Source organism: Rissa tridactyla, chromosome 5, assembly GCF_028500815.1.
Source record: "Rissa tridactyla isolate bRisTri1 chromosome 5, bRisTri1.patW.cur.20221130, whole genome shotgun sequence".
Taxonomy (NCBI): domain Eukaryota; kingdom Metazoa; phylum Chordata; class Aves; order Charadriiformes; family Laridae; genus Rissa; species Rissa tridactyla.
This window is the reverse complement of record NC_071470.1, coordinates 21,026,395-21,041,172: the sequence shown is the minus strand read 5'-3', so window position 1 is coordinate 21,041,172 and position 14,778 is coordinate 21,026,395. Positions and strand designations below refer to the sequence as shown.

The window sequence follows — 14,778 nt, the reverse complement described above, 5'->3', positions numbered from 1 at the left end:
GTACTGATTACTAAAAGCAAACTGCTTCCAAGTTTGTGTGCTGGCAGTCCCTTTTGAAAAAGGGACAGAGTCAAATACTCTGAGCAGTCTCTCAGTATAAACCAGATCTTTTCTACTGTCGTCCTCTTCTCCCGGGAAATCTTGTGCTTCGAACTTGGATTTGTTTTCTGTATTTGTGATGAAGTTTGAAACCGGGCTTTTCATTTGTTCCCCTCAAATTGTTGGCGGAGGCGGTTGTGTCCCAGCGCTGTGTTGCGGACGTGAATTCATGCGTTGCCTCTTGCTCCCTCTGTGGGCTCCATAGCAGAACGACATCAAATGCTGCAAGTGTTCCATGAACTGCTGTTTGCACTGCCTCTCTGGTTGCCAAGGTAACCTACGTCCACCCCATTTTTAAAATCAGAATGCTTTCTTATAGTACCTTATAGTGCTTTGGGGTGAGATATAACACCTTGAAAATTTTCTGTTTATCAGCTGGCGTCTTCCTTCTCTTCTTTATTCCTAACCCCGTATGTAGCGTTGTTACCAGCAATTCAGACTTTCCTTGACAGCATCTGTAACTGTTCAGACATTCTCATCCGAAAGTATTTTACAACTTCTGCTGACAACTAGCAGTAAAGATAGAAGCAAGTTTGTTTCTTACAAACAAAACCGATATGAGGTGTGAGTTTTAGCTGAGGAGATGCAAAATGTGCTGAATCCTTTACATATAGCATATATTCCATTCTGTTCCTCTTCAGGAACTTGATCCGGCCTACAACGTTTGGTTTTTTTTTTTTTTTTTTTTTTTTTTTTAAAAAAACCAATGTCCACACCCAACATTTGGAGCCTCCCAGGGCAGTGCACGGCCAGTCCTTAGGAAGCTGAAGAGCGAGAGTTAATGTGCACCTAAACCCACGCATGAAGGGAGACAGTATTCAAAGGGAAGGACCTATATTATGTTTTTCTCTGTCTTTTTAGTGCATTTTGCAGAAGCAAAAGATGTGTTGGGGGATGGTAGCTGTAGGTACTCGCAGTCTGAAGGGAAAAGGTGAGGTGGGCAAACAGCAGCTCTTTCCCGCTGCTCCAACTGTGTGTACTTTAATCTGGAAAGTCTTAGGTACGTTAGTGGTTAAGAAGATTTCTTTGTTTCTTATTCTTTAGTTCCTTTTCTTCAGTTTACTCTTTGATAAACACAGCGTAGGAACGAATAAAATAATCCACCTTTGATTGCGTGTTAGCTGTGGAAATTGCCAGCTTCATGATTGTGGTGACCAATTGTACCAATTTGGCAATTACTCAGTGCACTTGGAACATGGAATATGCAACAGGTTATGCAGCAGATATTTTTATATTTGCATGTAGTTACAGCAGTCAGTCCTTTTCTGTACTTATTGCACCCTTTGCAGTTGCTGGTCCGCGGTGTTTCAGAAGTTCTGTAATTGCCCCTGCCCCAACAGGCTGCTATTTTCAATTGTTCTTATATATTTCATACATTTCTCCTATATTTATCAAGTATATACATGTATGTATATTTATATCTGTATTTATGCCTCTCATATGCATAGGGAAGAGTAGTTAAAAATGCTTGTGCAATTTGTGTGGGCTAAATGGAACTATTTTAGGAATCAAAAGGCTTTAGAAAACTAATGTCTGAAAACCAAAAAAGTTTTGAAGTGGTAGATAAATAAGAGGGTTTGCATCCAATCTGTATTTGGAACCAAAAGACACATATGGTTTTATGACTGGATTAGGGAGGGCAACTACTATCCCAAGTCTAGCAGTTAAAGGAGAAACTTGAATGCCTTCCCCTATTTTTAGACTCACTTCTTAGTAAGAATTAAGTTTTTAGTAAAGGGAAATTGATAAGTGTTAACTTTTTTCGTGCATATTTCTGCTATCATACACTGCCTCTACTTATTAAAGAGTTAATATTATGGTTTAACATTGACTACTTTTCAGTCTTTCCTGCAGTTTCTTCAATGACGTAATCTCTAGATTTGTTAGAAATGAGGCCTGTGTGCGAAGCTCTGCAAAGAAACTGTTACCAGGACTAAGTTTTAAGAAGTGGGATCTTCTGCAGTGCATCGCTGGCTTGGCCTTCTTCCTCACCTCTGCTTGAAGTCGTGATTACATACGACCAGACAAATAAAGAGCTGGTTTTTGAGTTAGCTGTCATGACTACCTATAGCTGGTTTTCCTTGAGCAGCTTATTCTTCAGGAACTGAAGAAAGCAAGCAGCCTACTGTGGAAGATTACTTAGCTCTTGCGTTGGTTTTCTGGTGCTAATGTTGAGATCTGCATCCACAGAGACAGCTCATGCTGTGCTTTTAGGGACTGATACCTATGGAAGGTTTCCACTGTTAAGGATCTTCCTTTTTTTATCATGTTTACTAAAAGGCAAAGCATGGTATTTTGACATAGGCTTCCTATTAATTACTGTGAATGAAGCAGCTTTGTGTAATGCTTCTGTGCTTGGAGTGTAACCACTGAGGAATGATTAGCAAGAAGAAAATTGTCCCTAAGATGACTTCTGTTTTTTAACTTGATGATAGAATCAAATTTTTGTTGTCTAATCAAAATACTTTAGTAATACTTAATCAACACCTTTCTCTCATCCCTCAAACAGTTGCATTTAACTGGTATGGCAGGATTCAGGTATTACTCACGTGTAAAGGACTGGCGTGTTTTCAAATCTTACAAATCTTATTTTCAAGTAGGTGAAGTTGGTTAAATGACTTCGGAATAGAGAAGTACACAGTATGACTTGTGTGGTGCGTTCTTGCAATCACTGTAAATCTAAGGCACACTAATGTTCTCGTTAAACCAATATACTACTAACTGCACCTTCAGTTTTTCTAGGATTTAATCAGATCCTCTAAGAGTGTTTAACTTGCTTTCTGAGTCTTTGATGTAGTCCAGCTTCCATGAATTGTATGTTGCTTGCACGGGGAAAAGATAGTAAAGATTCTCTTCTGCCTGACTTCCTTGTTGTTTCTGTTTAGAAATTGTTATTTTGGCATTTAAGATGATGTTTTCCTCTTTCTCCAGTTCCTAAGGGAAGATATGCAATACAAGGATGCCTCAAATAAACATAGTCATCTGCACAGAGAAGACAAACATATCACCATTGAGGATCTGTGGAAGCGCTGGAAAACATCTGAAGGTAGGTAAAGAAGAATAGTAAAAATAATGGTGGTTATTGAAATAGACATAATTCAACAATTTTTCCAGCAGGTTGTTTAGAGTAGTAAATGCGTGACCTCTTAAAGCATCTTTATGAGTCTGTTTTGGTACTGTTATTTATAGGCGTATGTAAACCTGACTAAAAGCTCGTTCAGTCCAGCTAGTGTTAATTACCTCATGACATGCTGGGTGTATTGTAAGTAAACTAAGCGAGTTTACACACTCATCAGTATGAGGTTGTAATTTATGAAGGTAACCGTTGCAAGCGCTGAATTCCAGATAAGCATGTTTTTAATTTAGTAAGCCCTAAGGGCTGCTGTCATGGTGTTTTTAAACATTTATGATACATTGTAGTAAGTGGAAAGTCCAGTGTGCTTCCACTTCGATGTAAATTTTCTTTGTGCCACGAAGAGCTAGAATTCTTAGTCCAAAGCATTGTGGAAAGTGTTTTTAAACTTGGGATACAGGAAAATGGATTGACAAGCCAACAGCACCATCCCTCCCCTGCTTTGATTTGAATGAAATAAGTAAGTTGAGCCAAATATTCTAAATATCAAAAGACAGTACATAATGAGCAGTACAGCGTTCATTGCCAAATATGTTCCAGGATATACTGATTAAAAAAGAAATTTCCAGAGGTCTGGAATGTTAGAGTTGTTAGGAGAAAAATACTTAACTTTTTTTTCCTCACACCATTCAGAAGGTGTTGTGCTAATGGTGATCATATAGAGATCTAAAAGTTGGTATTATTCAAACAGCTAAAAGGAGGAATAAAAGAGGAATGAAACTAGGAACATGCCATTGGTTCATCCTGCTAATGTAGGAAGTCATTTAAGTACAGTCTGAGGTAATGCATTGGTTAAGTGTTTGCTGTGTAGTAAATATCTGTGTTTTAACTAGTGATTTTTGGGCCCATCTCTTCAAATATTCTGTAAATACTTATTCACTGAAGATCTTGTTCAATTAAAACATTGCAAATAGATTATCAGAGAAAATTTTCTCCATACAGTTCATCTAACTTCTGAGTAACTCTTCAGAAAATTTAGGCTATAGTGATATCAGAAGTATCTAATTTGTCTGTTGCGTATATCTTTGTTCCAGTTTTCTTGAAGGTAGCGAGAAGTGTGAGTAAGACTCGAAAGACTTTTGAGAGGAATGTCTGGTTTTATTGTGTCTGCTTATAATGTCTTTACTGTGCATCTTGTTGAGGAAACTAAAGTTGCACCACAGGGAGGCCCTTAGGATGAGACTCCCCAGCAGTGTTAACAGTGGTCTGGTGACTGTCAGAAAGCATGAAGCCTCTCAAATAATAAACTCTCTTCCTTTAGTATCAGGTAACATGGAAACTACTGCGTTTTGCTTTCTAGATGTTTTAGGAATTTTGATTTATTTGTTTCTTATGTGCTACTAGTTTATAGTGCCAGTTTAGTGTAATTTGACTGCATTAAACAAGAGGGTGGAAGGTAGTGTAAATGACGGTATCAGTAATTTGAAACTTTAAGTAGTCTGAAGTATCTGTGTGAGAATTACAAGCTCTAAATAGTGCCCTTGATAGTGCCCATTAGTGCCGACACAGAGGTGTCTTGTGGATCTGCTACTGCTTAGTTTATGCTGAGTAGAATTGCCCATTCCTGCCCATAAAGCTTGCTCTATGTGGATGTTTGCCTTAAGTCTTTGTCAAATAGCTTAAAGTTGCTTTCTGTTTTAGATATTGGTGATGTGAGGTAAGATTTGAAGGAAGAAAGTGAAAACATTGTTTATGGTATAGTAAGTGCCCAATTGCTGTTTGGTGTCTCCTTTTAGGACTAAGAAAAACAAAGGTTATTTTTAAGTAATTGCTTAAGAAGGATTTTATACAGCGAATGGAACCCTGAGGGCTGGCTCCATTCAGAGCTTTAAAATTTGCCTAATAAAATAAAACAGCTTCAGAATTTTGCTTTTTAATATTTCTGGCACTGGGCAGGCTTTTGGTATCCCCACCTGGTACAGCATCCTTAAGGGGTGATCCGTGCTGGTGCAAATTAAAGGAATTTCAAGGCTCCTAGAGGTTTTACCTGCAGGGAGGGAATCCTATTGTAGCTTAAATCAGCATCTAGCGTATTGTTACTGTGTTGTCACACAGTTTCAGTGAGCCCTTTAGTACAAAACAAGACTGTCAGTTTAGTTTAATTGATGTTACTTATGCTTTCTGTGGCCATTGAATTTTTTAATCTCATAATCTAATTCTGCAGAGAACTCCCTTTAGAGGCATGGCTAGGAACCACCACAGCGTTCAGAAGCATAGAAAACACTGCTTTCTGAAAGTCCTTTCACTTGTATTATTGTGTGTGTCTGTTCTTTAAATTTAAATGCTGGTATATGCTTGTTGTACGGTGTTTGCTTTGACTAAGCTAAGAAATATTTATACACCTACAGAGTCTTTCAGCTATTTCAAAGTATCAAGCTTAGTAGTTAATGTTGAGTTAAAATCAAAGGTGCACCTTCAGGTTTTTTTCTACAAGGCCATTTAAGAGGTCTTAGTTGTGAGTGCAGCAAACGTGGCAAATGAACATTTATTTTCATGCCTGAAAACCTGTCTTTGTACAGCAGTCTTTGAAAGTTCTATGTCTCAAGGGTGTCTGCCTTCTTGCCCCCCCAACACACTCTAATGGGTGAAGATCATATGAACTTGCTGTCTGAAGAGAGATGTGTAGGTATTTAGTTTCAATAGTAAGGGAGTCTGTAAAATCAGCACAGGGGCCTTCGGCTGGGTAGTTCTCTGACCTGTCTTGGTGAATAGGTAGGGTAGGGTGCCGCATCCTTGGTGATGTAGCGTTGCCCCTTGGGACTTGATTTTGTAGCAAAGTAAAACTGTAATGGTTGAACCTGGAGTTCATAAATGATTTACTATTGTCAGACTGACAAGCTTATTTAAGCTTATTTTTCAGCTATGCTAGTGTAGACGAGAGAGCTAGAAGTCCTTATTTTCAGTTTTAGTGCAAACTGAAATATGAATTTGAACTCATAAAAAATTTTTACTTCCTGCAGCTTACCTGTCAAGCTTTGAGCACCACTTTGTAAAGGATCATTGTCAAAATTCACCACTGAGAATGTGCCCTTGTGGTAGGGTTTCTAAAGAAATCTCTGCCTAGCATTGTCACATGCAAATAGTTTTGGATAGAGAGATGTGTTGGTGTTTTGTTTTTGTTTTTGTTTTTGTTTTTTTTTTTTAAATAATAAAAAATTGTTCATGCAAAGTTATGTCTGTCCAGGAGGAGGTAGTCACTTTATTTCTTTCATGTGCAGACAAACTTTTGCAGACTTTATAAATGGATAGAAAATTTCCGTTCAGCACTGTCAGTGTGAAGCTGTACGCTGTAGCAGCTGGCGTGTAAAAGCCAGAAGTGTGATTATTTTTTTTTTTTTTTTGTAAAATCTGTAGGTAATATTTCCTTACTTTCTTAAAGCATCTGTAGCTATGAAAGGTTATGTAGACTGGTGCTGTTATACAGGAAAATTGATAATTATTCTCTACATATTTAAATAATTTTTTTAGTGGGACTGTTATGCATGTTATATAGCTGTTTTGGGCATATATGAGAGAGATTTAATAAACTGTTAAATTTTTTTCTGTCTTTCAGTTTTTTCTTTCAAACTCCTCTTCTCTGCTCCCATTTTGTGGTTAGTAGGCACGAGCCTCTGTGAAGATTCTTGTGAAAACAAGTTCTTAAGCCGTCATCCTAGGGAAGGTCTTGGTGCATTGCCTTAAATGGCTACAGCACCTGCTGACACGTGTTTTAGTTCTGCAGGGTTAGCAAGGACAAAAGGATTGAGACTGAGATCAGTTTAAGTAGATAAAAGTCACAAGATGCTGTCCTGATTTAAACTGAAGCAAAACACTAAATTATTCTGTGGAATTTTTAATAAAGAAATGTTTCTACTGGTTCCGTGCCTGTTTGTTTACAGTTTGTCTAAGCTTCCTCTGAGAAGCGTATAATGAAAAAGGCAAAATGCCAGAAACACCTTGGTGAATGTCAGTGCTAATTTTTCTGCAATTATATTTGGCTAAATGCTCTTGCTCACTGTAACCTGCTTTCCTACTGCTTGTCTTCTGTGCCTTGATATTGTTTTTTATAAAAATTAAAGGTAATTAAACTGACTTTTTCTTCCAGTTCATAACTGGACTCAAGAGGATACTCTTCAGTGGCTGTCAGAATTTGTTGAACTGCCCCAATATGAAAAGAATTTTAGAGACAGCAATGTCAATGGAACAACGCTTCCCAGGTGACGGTTTCTTCTGGATTAGTTTTAAATAATTCCCTATAGGTTGCTACTTTGGTGGGAACAGCTATGTGAACTAAAGTCTAACAAGATATTGTCAAATGCAAGAAAAGACAAGTGTCCTTGCAGTTTTGAAGTGCTAGCTCCATTTTTTTTCGGCCAAAATATTTCAAAATATAAATGCTTCTTGCCACTCCTTTCACTTTAGTTTTTTTTTCTTGCTGTTGAAGCTTTTATCTGTGATCACATAATTCTGCATGGTAGTGAACTTTCTTTTGAACAACTTCCAATCTATTGTATGGGTATCCATCAAAAACTTTCCACAGAACCCCTTTTCTTGAGCGTAACTACTAAATTTGAGTATTGCATGTGTTTCAGAGAGTTGGTGTCAGAAGTCTACAAATATACCATTACCTTTAACTATGCCACGTGGTTTTATTTTATGATTATGCCAGAAATAAAAGAATAGGGAAATGATTGGATGTTCTTTGTTTGCCACATGCTGATAACGCTTTTTTGATAGCGCTGTTGTCATTGTATTATATTTCTCACTCTAATTGCATAAATATAATCTATATAACTGTGGGAAATGCTGTTAACGTATTTCTTTCCATAGACTGGTTTTGAATATAGCTTGTGGAATAGGTAACATTTTGTTTTATCATTAACAGGATAGCAGTAAATGAACATGCTTTCATGATCTCTCACTTGAAAATAATTGACCGGAGCCATAGACAGAAGCTTCAGCTTAAAGCCTTGGATGTTGTTTTATTTGGGCCTCTCACACGTTAGTAACTTTTTTTGGAGTTTTTTCTTATCTCTTATTTGTAAGAATTCAACAGAAAATACTTTCAGTGGCACCTGATAGTGTAGGTAGGACAGCTTATCTGTTTTGTGGATGTACTGATGGATTGCTTGACAGGCGTGTTGGAACTGGGCAATGAATTTAAAAAGGTTACCAAGATGCTGGGATCAGGACAAAGGTCCACTTCTGTGTGTAAGATTACGTAGAAATTTTATTAGTGTAACCCTAGTTGACACGTTGATGTTGGCTTTTGTGTCACAAAAAGTCCTCTAAGTGTTGACTGTTTAAATTACGCTTACAGCTAATGTTGCATTCAGTTCCCATTTAGCTAAGGCAGTGTAAGCTGGGCTGCTGAAATGAGAGGGGATAACCTCCCCCAAGGAAGGAAAAAAGGAGATGGTGGTGCAAATCCAATATCAACGTCTCTTGTGCAGACTCGGGTTTAAGTGTAGTTAAGTTTAATGCAGCAGTTCTGCATCTGACCCATTTTAGCATGTGCAGGTGTTTCCTTACCGCATCACCAGTGGTCTGCATGCTTGGACACAGTTACAAATCTACTGTGCGTGTCAAGTATTCCTGAACTAGGAGGTCTTTCCAGAGCTTGGTGGTCAGTTTGGAGAGTAGTGAATGACTTTGCAAAAGTTAGGCCAGATGTGAGCTGTCCTGACTGATTTGAGTTAGCCTGACAGATCTGAGCTGAAGATTTTTAGGGAAAAAGAAAAAGCACTTTGTGTTTGCATTCTACCTTTAATGCTAGCAGAAACTGCCTTTTGAAAAGTTTGTTTAACAAAGGTGCAAGTGACTATAAAAGTCGCGCTAACAAGTGTATGTGAATTTTGGATGTGATACTTTGACAATCCAGGTTTTGCTTTTAAAAAGTGCTGCAGTTAGCTACTTACCCTTTTAAAATCTACTTTCTTTTATACAAGTAAATTTTTAACTCAGCATAGGGTATTCCAGAGGGTGTAGACTGGGGAGAATTTACTCAAACGTAACTGAAGTTCCTACTGGTATAATAAAGTGTAATTGGGGAAACTCTCTCTTAACTAATTTAAATAAAGATACGAACTATGTACTGTAAAAGTTTAGTAAGCTTTCCTTAATCTAATGTATGTTTTAATATAGAATAAGTAGATTGTATTAGGGCAGAGTTGCTTCTGTTGTATGGAAAATTCTCTGGAATCCATTTGAAAGGTTGAAGGGTAGTTAGAGATGGTTTGAGATAAGTGAGCTGGAATTCTGTTCAGCGTCTGGTTCTGTCACCGTTTAGTCTTGAGGAGGGGGAGAGGAATTCCATAGTATGTTGTCTGTGTCAACGAACTAGCTAATGATTGTGTTATTCTCCGCACAGGTCCCCCTCACAACTGGATGAAGGATTTTATATTAACAGTTTCTATAGTTATTGGTTTTGGAGGCTGCTGGTTTGCCTATACACAGAACAGAACCTCAAGAGAACATATCACAAAAATGATGAAGGACTTAGAAAGTCTCCAAACAGCAGAGCAAAGTCTTCTTGACTTGCAGGAAAGGTATAAAACCTAAAAAAGTTAATGTTTAGTTGTCCTTTTGTTAAATGCAAATACAGATCCTTTACAATCATAAATTATTTGCATTAAGCAATCTGCCTTTGGATTTTGTTCATCTTCATTTTGCATGAAAATTGTGGTTTTCGTGACTGTTTTTTTGGGTAGAAATTGCTCCTGGACATTTTAGCAGGCAATACAGACCTGGGAATTAAGGTAGAGAATAGAGGTTCAGTCTTTTTTTACCTACTGATTTAGAAGTGTGTACTGTTATTTTCAAATAATTACAGTTTATTTTGGAATCTTTGCATACATGGAAATGAGAACATTTGTCCTGGTTTTGAGCTCTTAAGATTGAAATAGACATGGACTGATTACTTTCTATTGCTTATTTAGCAGGGTGAGAGTTGATAGTCTTCTCTGGTGCATCTCTAACTCAGTTGTCTATAAAGGCTTGTATTTTGATCTTCTTACACATTTAATGAAGGTTCACCTAAAAGTTTGCATATTTTGTCTGAGGTGGGCATCACATTGTGTGATGTATTTGCTGCTGATTCGTGAAGCTTGCACAGTCTTTATCATCACAGAATGGTTGAGGTTGGAAGGGACTTCCGGATGTCATCTTGTCCAGCCCCACCTGCTCAAGCAGGATCATCTGGAACAGGTTGCCCAGGACCATGTCCAGGCGGATTCTGAATATGTCCAAGGATGGAGATTCTACCACCTCCCTGGGCAACCTGTGCCAGTGCTCAGTCACCCTGATGGTGAAAAAGTGTTTCCCGATGTTCAGACGGAACCTCTTGTGTTTTGGTTTGTGCCTATTGCCTCTTGCCCTGTTGCTGGACACATTTTCTCCTTCTGAGGACTGCAACTTTTAACAAATATGCCGTGTTATTTTCTCATATTTCTTGTTCAATTGTGAAGGCTTGAGAAGGCACAAGAAGAGAATAGAAATGTTGCTGTGGAAAAGCAAAATCTGGAGCGCAAAATGATGGATGAGATCAATGATGCAAAACGGGAAGCTCATCGCCTAAGGGAGTTGAGGGAGGGAGCTGAATGTGAGCTCAGCAGGCTCAAATATGCAGAGGAAGAGCTAGTACAGGTATCTGAAACTGTTTGTAATTTTAGTGTTGACTTTAAATTCATCCTGGTTTTATTAGATCTTTAAGAGCGTTTAAAGCAGCATTTCTCTAATGCTAGACTTGAATGGAAAAATTCTAACACCACTTAATGATTGTCTGTCAATCATGCTGTTGTCTAATAAAATAATCCTGAAACTATAAAAAGACATACACTTTGTATATTACCTTATCATAATGTTGTTGGATTCATGGAACAAAATATATACAGAGCTTTTTTTTCTATCTTGTTATCAGATGAGAGATAGTAGCTTTGTCTCACTCTTCTGAGTAGAAATAGATTGGATTTATTATACTAAATAAAAATGCTGTCTTACAAAAACATTTAAGCTTCAAGTTGGGGACTATATAGGAAAAAATATCTGAGTATAATATAGTATATGGAAATTCATATGCTGATTTTCCTTCCTGACAGCAATTGGCACACACCAAAGCTCTGTAAAGCCGTAGTACGTTGCTGTGGGGTATAAGGGTGCTTGTATTTCACTTTCTTCTGCTGTCAGTTCTAGTGGTGCTCTTGGTGATGCTTTTATTTCTTTTTGACTGCTAGGTTCGCATGGCTTTAAAAAAGGCTGAGAAGGAGTTTGAGCTGAGAAGTAATTGGTCTGTTCCTGAAGCTTTGCAGAAGTGGCTTCAGTTAACGCATGAAGTCGAAGTACAATATTACAATATCAAAAGACAGCATGCAGAAATGCAACTAGCAATTGCCAAAGATGAGGTACCAACTCTTACTCTTCAGCCACTTAAAGACTTTTCTCGTCTGTTGCTAGATATATGAAATAGTAAATACAAATTATTCAGATAAATATTTGGAAGTTTTTTCTCCTCTGAGTTGTTTGCTACCTGTCAGTATTGCTAATGTTTTGTCATCTGTGTTAAGTATATAACTCCTAGTTTCATATGTTTCACTTTATCTTTCTTTTTAGGCAGAAAAGATAAAAAAGAAGCGAAGCACTGTATTTGGAACATTACATGTTGCACACAGCTCCTCCCTGGATGAAGTGGACCATAAAATCCTTGAAGCAAAGTAAGAGTATTACCAGAATGCATATTCTTTTGTAATTATTTATTCCTGGAACAATAGAATTTTTTGAGAGTTATGGAATGTAGTGTCTTAGTGTTTTTGCACTTTTAAGTAGAACCATTTAAAAGATATTAAAGTGCAAGTATTTGGACAGTCCTAATGGATCTTCTGGCATGCTAGAGTGACTGCGTTTCTGTTGCTTTGCTTTATCATTAAGAGCAGTGTATCTGATTTTAATGTGTGCTTTTCTTCAGGAAAGCGCTCTCTGAGTTGACGACATGTTTGCGAGAGCGTCTTTATCGATGGCAACAGATTGAGAAGATTTGTGGTTTTCAAATAGCGCACAATTCTGGACTGCCAAGCTTGACCTCCTCTCTCTACTCTGATCACAGCTGGGTAGTTATGCCTCGAGTTTCCATTCCTCCTTACCCAATTGCAGGGGGAGTTGATGACTTAGATGAAGATACTCCTCCAATAGTTTCACAATTTCATGGTAAGTGGTGAACTCAGTAAAAGGAAAGGGGAAAAGTTCTGGTGGTGTGGGGTTTTAAAGTCAGGTGGGACTTTTGCTGAAATCAAACCGGATTGGATGAAAGTCAAAAGGACCAAAATTCTGTCTAGCATTTCAGATGCATCTTTTGGGACTTGCATAAACTGAAATCTGGGTTTTTCAATTAAGATAACATGAAGAGAAAGCCTTCATGTGATTTAAGTGGAGAAGTGGGGGGTAAATCCAGCTAAGGTTTTGAAAGTCTGCTTGTCATGCTTGGATTGTGACTTAGACAAAAAATTATAATGAGTAATGCTGAATTTCTTTTAGCACGTTTATTCTTTCAAATGGAGGAGATGGAATTAGTCTAGGGTCCCTTGAGCTACTAGGAAGATCACATCCTTTGAGAGGCTGCATGCTACGTAGCTTTTCAAGCATTCTTTAGTATCTGGAGCAAAATCCTGTTGTTGTCCAAGGGAAGCTTTCAGGCAGAATGTTTGTGTTTTGGATACAGTGGGTTGTTTGAGTGTGAGGCAGAGAGGCCAAGTGCTGGAGGGAGGGAAGGAAATCCAGCTTTGGTTAAACTATGATCAAAAGATATACACTGGGGATTCAGACCACCCTCGTATCTTGAGTCATTGCGTCAATACGAGGGCCTGTTTCATGTGATTAACTGGACTCTAGAGGCAAATCAAAAAGATGAGCTCCCATGTAATTATTCAAACAAGCAATATCAAGCTGAGGAATGAGTAGGGAAGAAAACTTTTTCCACATGTGTACGTTTTTCTTCCAGGGCTGGGATTCTCAGAAGAAATTAGAACTGTATTTTAAAATGATGTAAGGAGAATGGTCGCCACTTTGCTGGCTGCATTTAGCATGCCTTGGACACACGTTTTTCTTCTAAATGTACCAACCTTTTTTCTACAGGCCACGTTGAAAAGTTCATTAATCCCCTTGCAACACTACTTCAAGTTCTGATCAGTCTTGTCTCTCCAGTCACCTTCACTGTGAAGGTTTTGATTTTACACCTTAGCAACAAATTTCTTGCATGGCCCAGTAAAGTACGGATGCCTAGAGCCAAACTTCCAAGTTGGCATGGAGAAACCTGTGGTCTGATTTCAAAATGACGAGCTCCATTTACTATCTCAACTTTCCAGATGGTCTAAAATGGCAAAACACTTAGATATGTATGTAACACTTCAGACTTGTGATTTTTTTTTTTTTTTTTTAAAGTCACTCTTCTCATTCAGGTCTTGCATAGCAGTGAAACCAGAGAGTAAAGTGCAGTTCGTTCAGAGGAACTACAATTAGAGGACTATATACAGTTTGTAAGAGCATACTTAGTTGAAACTTTACTGTATGCTTTTGCAATTATGGTTTAATTTTTTGTTCAGTTCATTTGGAAGTATTTAGCTAATGGATGTTGTCTCAGTGATGAAAACTATCTGAATCTTAGCAATATTACAAAAAATTTAAATGTGTTTTTCTGAATTTTCATAAGGCATGAGAGCCTGATTTTGCTGAAGTGACCACATGAAGAAAGTAGCAATTTTAAAAGCTAGTCAGTTAAGGAGAAGCTACTCAGTAAAAAAAACCCTGGAAACACTTCGAAGTGGGGAAAGAGAGGGGAAAATATGCTGAATGATCTGTTGTTGAAACCAGTTCAGGACTCAAATTATTGTAGTTTAGTTTGGTAACTGCTAAATTATTCACATCGTTTAGACAAAAATGACAAACGCACACGAGGAAGGACAGAAGCAAAATGGCTTGTCTTACTCATGAGGCTTCAGGCAAAATGCAGTGTGCAGACAGATCAGTTATGAGCAACGCTGCTTCAGTCTCTGGACCTGAGCTGTCTGGGCTGTTACCTTGCCCCAGCATCCTTTGGTTCTTAAGACTGACTAAATTTGAAGCCTGACAGACAAGGTTCTTTGTGCCACAGGAATTGGGATGATAGGCTAAAATGGTGTGAAGTAATAGGTCTGTTTAATCGATCCTGAGCTGAAGAACAAAAGGGAATAAAGAAATAGGTGTGTGAGACTGGAACAAAGTCATTACAGTAAGGTGATGGTGAAACTTCTACTTTTCCATTGACTGGTTAGGATTCATCTGATTCCTTGATTTAATGCGTTTCATTTGTACTAGAAAATTCTAGATGTTAAATTGTCATAGCTGAATCCTTCATAATCTGCTGTCTATGCACCTACAAGGAACCAAAATGCTTGTAACTTCTCTCAAAATTCACTGATGGCACAGTCTTGTTCTTTTTTACACCAGCGAATAGGATGGCATCTGATTTACCTGGACACATAGTACCAATTTCCTAAAGGGATTCTTATTCTCTTATCTCTGTTCACATTTGCTTTTTTAGG

General features: G+C 37.9%; 1 protein-coding gene across 2 annotated transcripts in view; it reads left to right on the top strand.

The window, feature by feature from the left end:
- The window catches only part of STIM2 (stromal interaction molecule 2), a 74,765-nt gene that overhangs the window by 47,902 nt on the left and 12,085 nt on the right, over nucleotides 1-14,778 (top strand). For both annotated transcript variants that reach the window (XM_054202575.1, XM_054202576.1), the window contains exons 3-10: nucleotides 3,031-3,145; nucleotides 7,317-7,428; nucleotides 8,097-8,212; nucleotides 9,582-9,759; nucleotides 10,678-10,855; nucleotides 11,443-11,610; nucleotides 11,819-11,919; nucleotides 12,171-12,409. In XM_054202575.1, coding sequence (XP_054058550.1) covers nucleotides 3,031-3,145; nucleotides 7,317-7,428; nucleotides 8,097-8,212; nucleotides 9,582-9,759; nucleotides 10,678-10,855; nucleotides 11,443-11,610; nucleotides 11,819-11,919; nucleotides 12,171-12,409 — 1,207 coding nt within the window. The remainder of the gene's footprint in view (nucleotides 1-3,030; nucleotides 3,146-7,316; nucleotides 7,429-8,096; nucleotides 8,213-9,581; nucleotides 9,760-10,677; nucleotides 10,856-11,442; nucleotides 11,611-11,818; nucleotides 11,920-12,170; nucleotides 12,410-14,778) is intronic.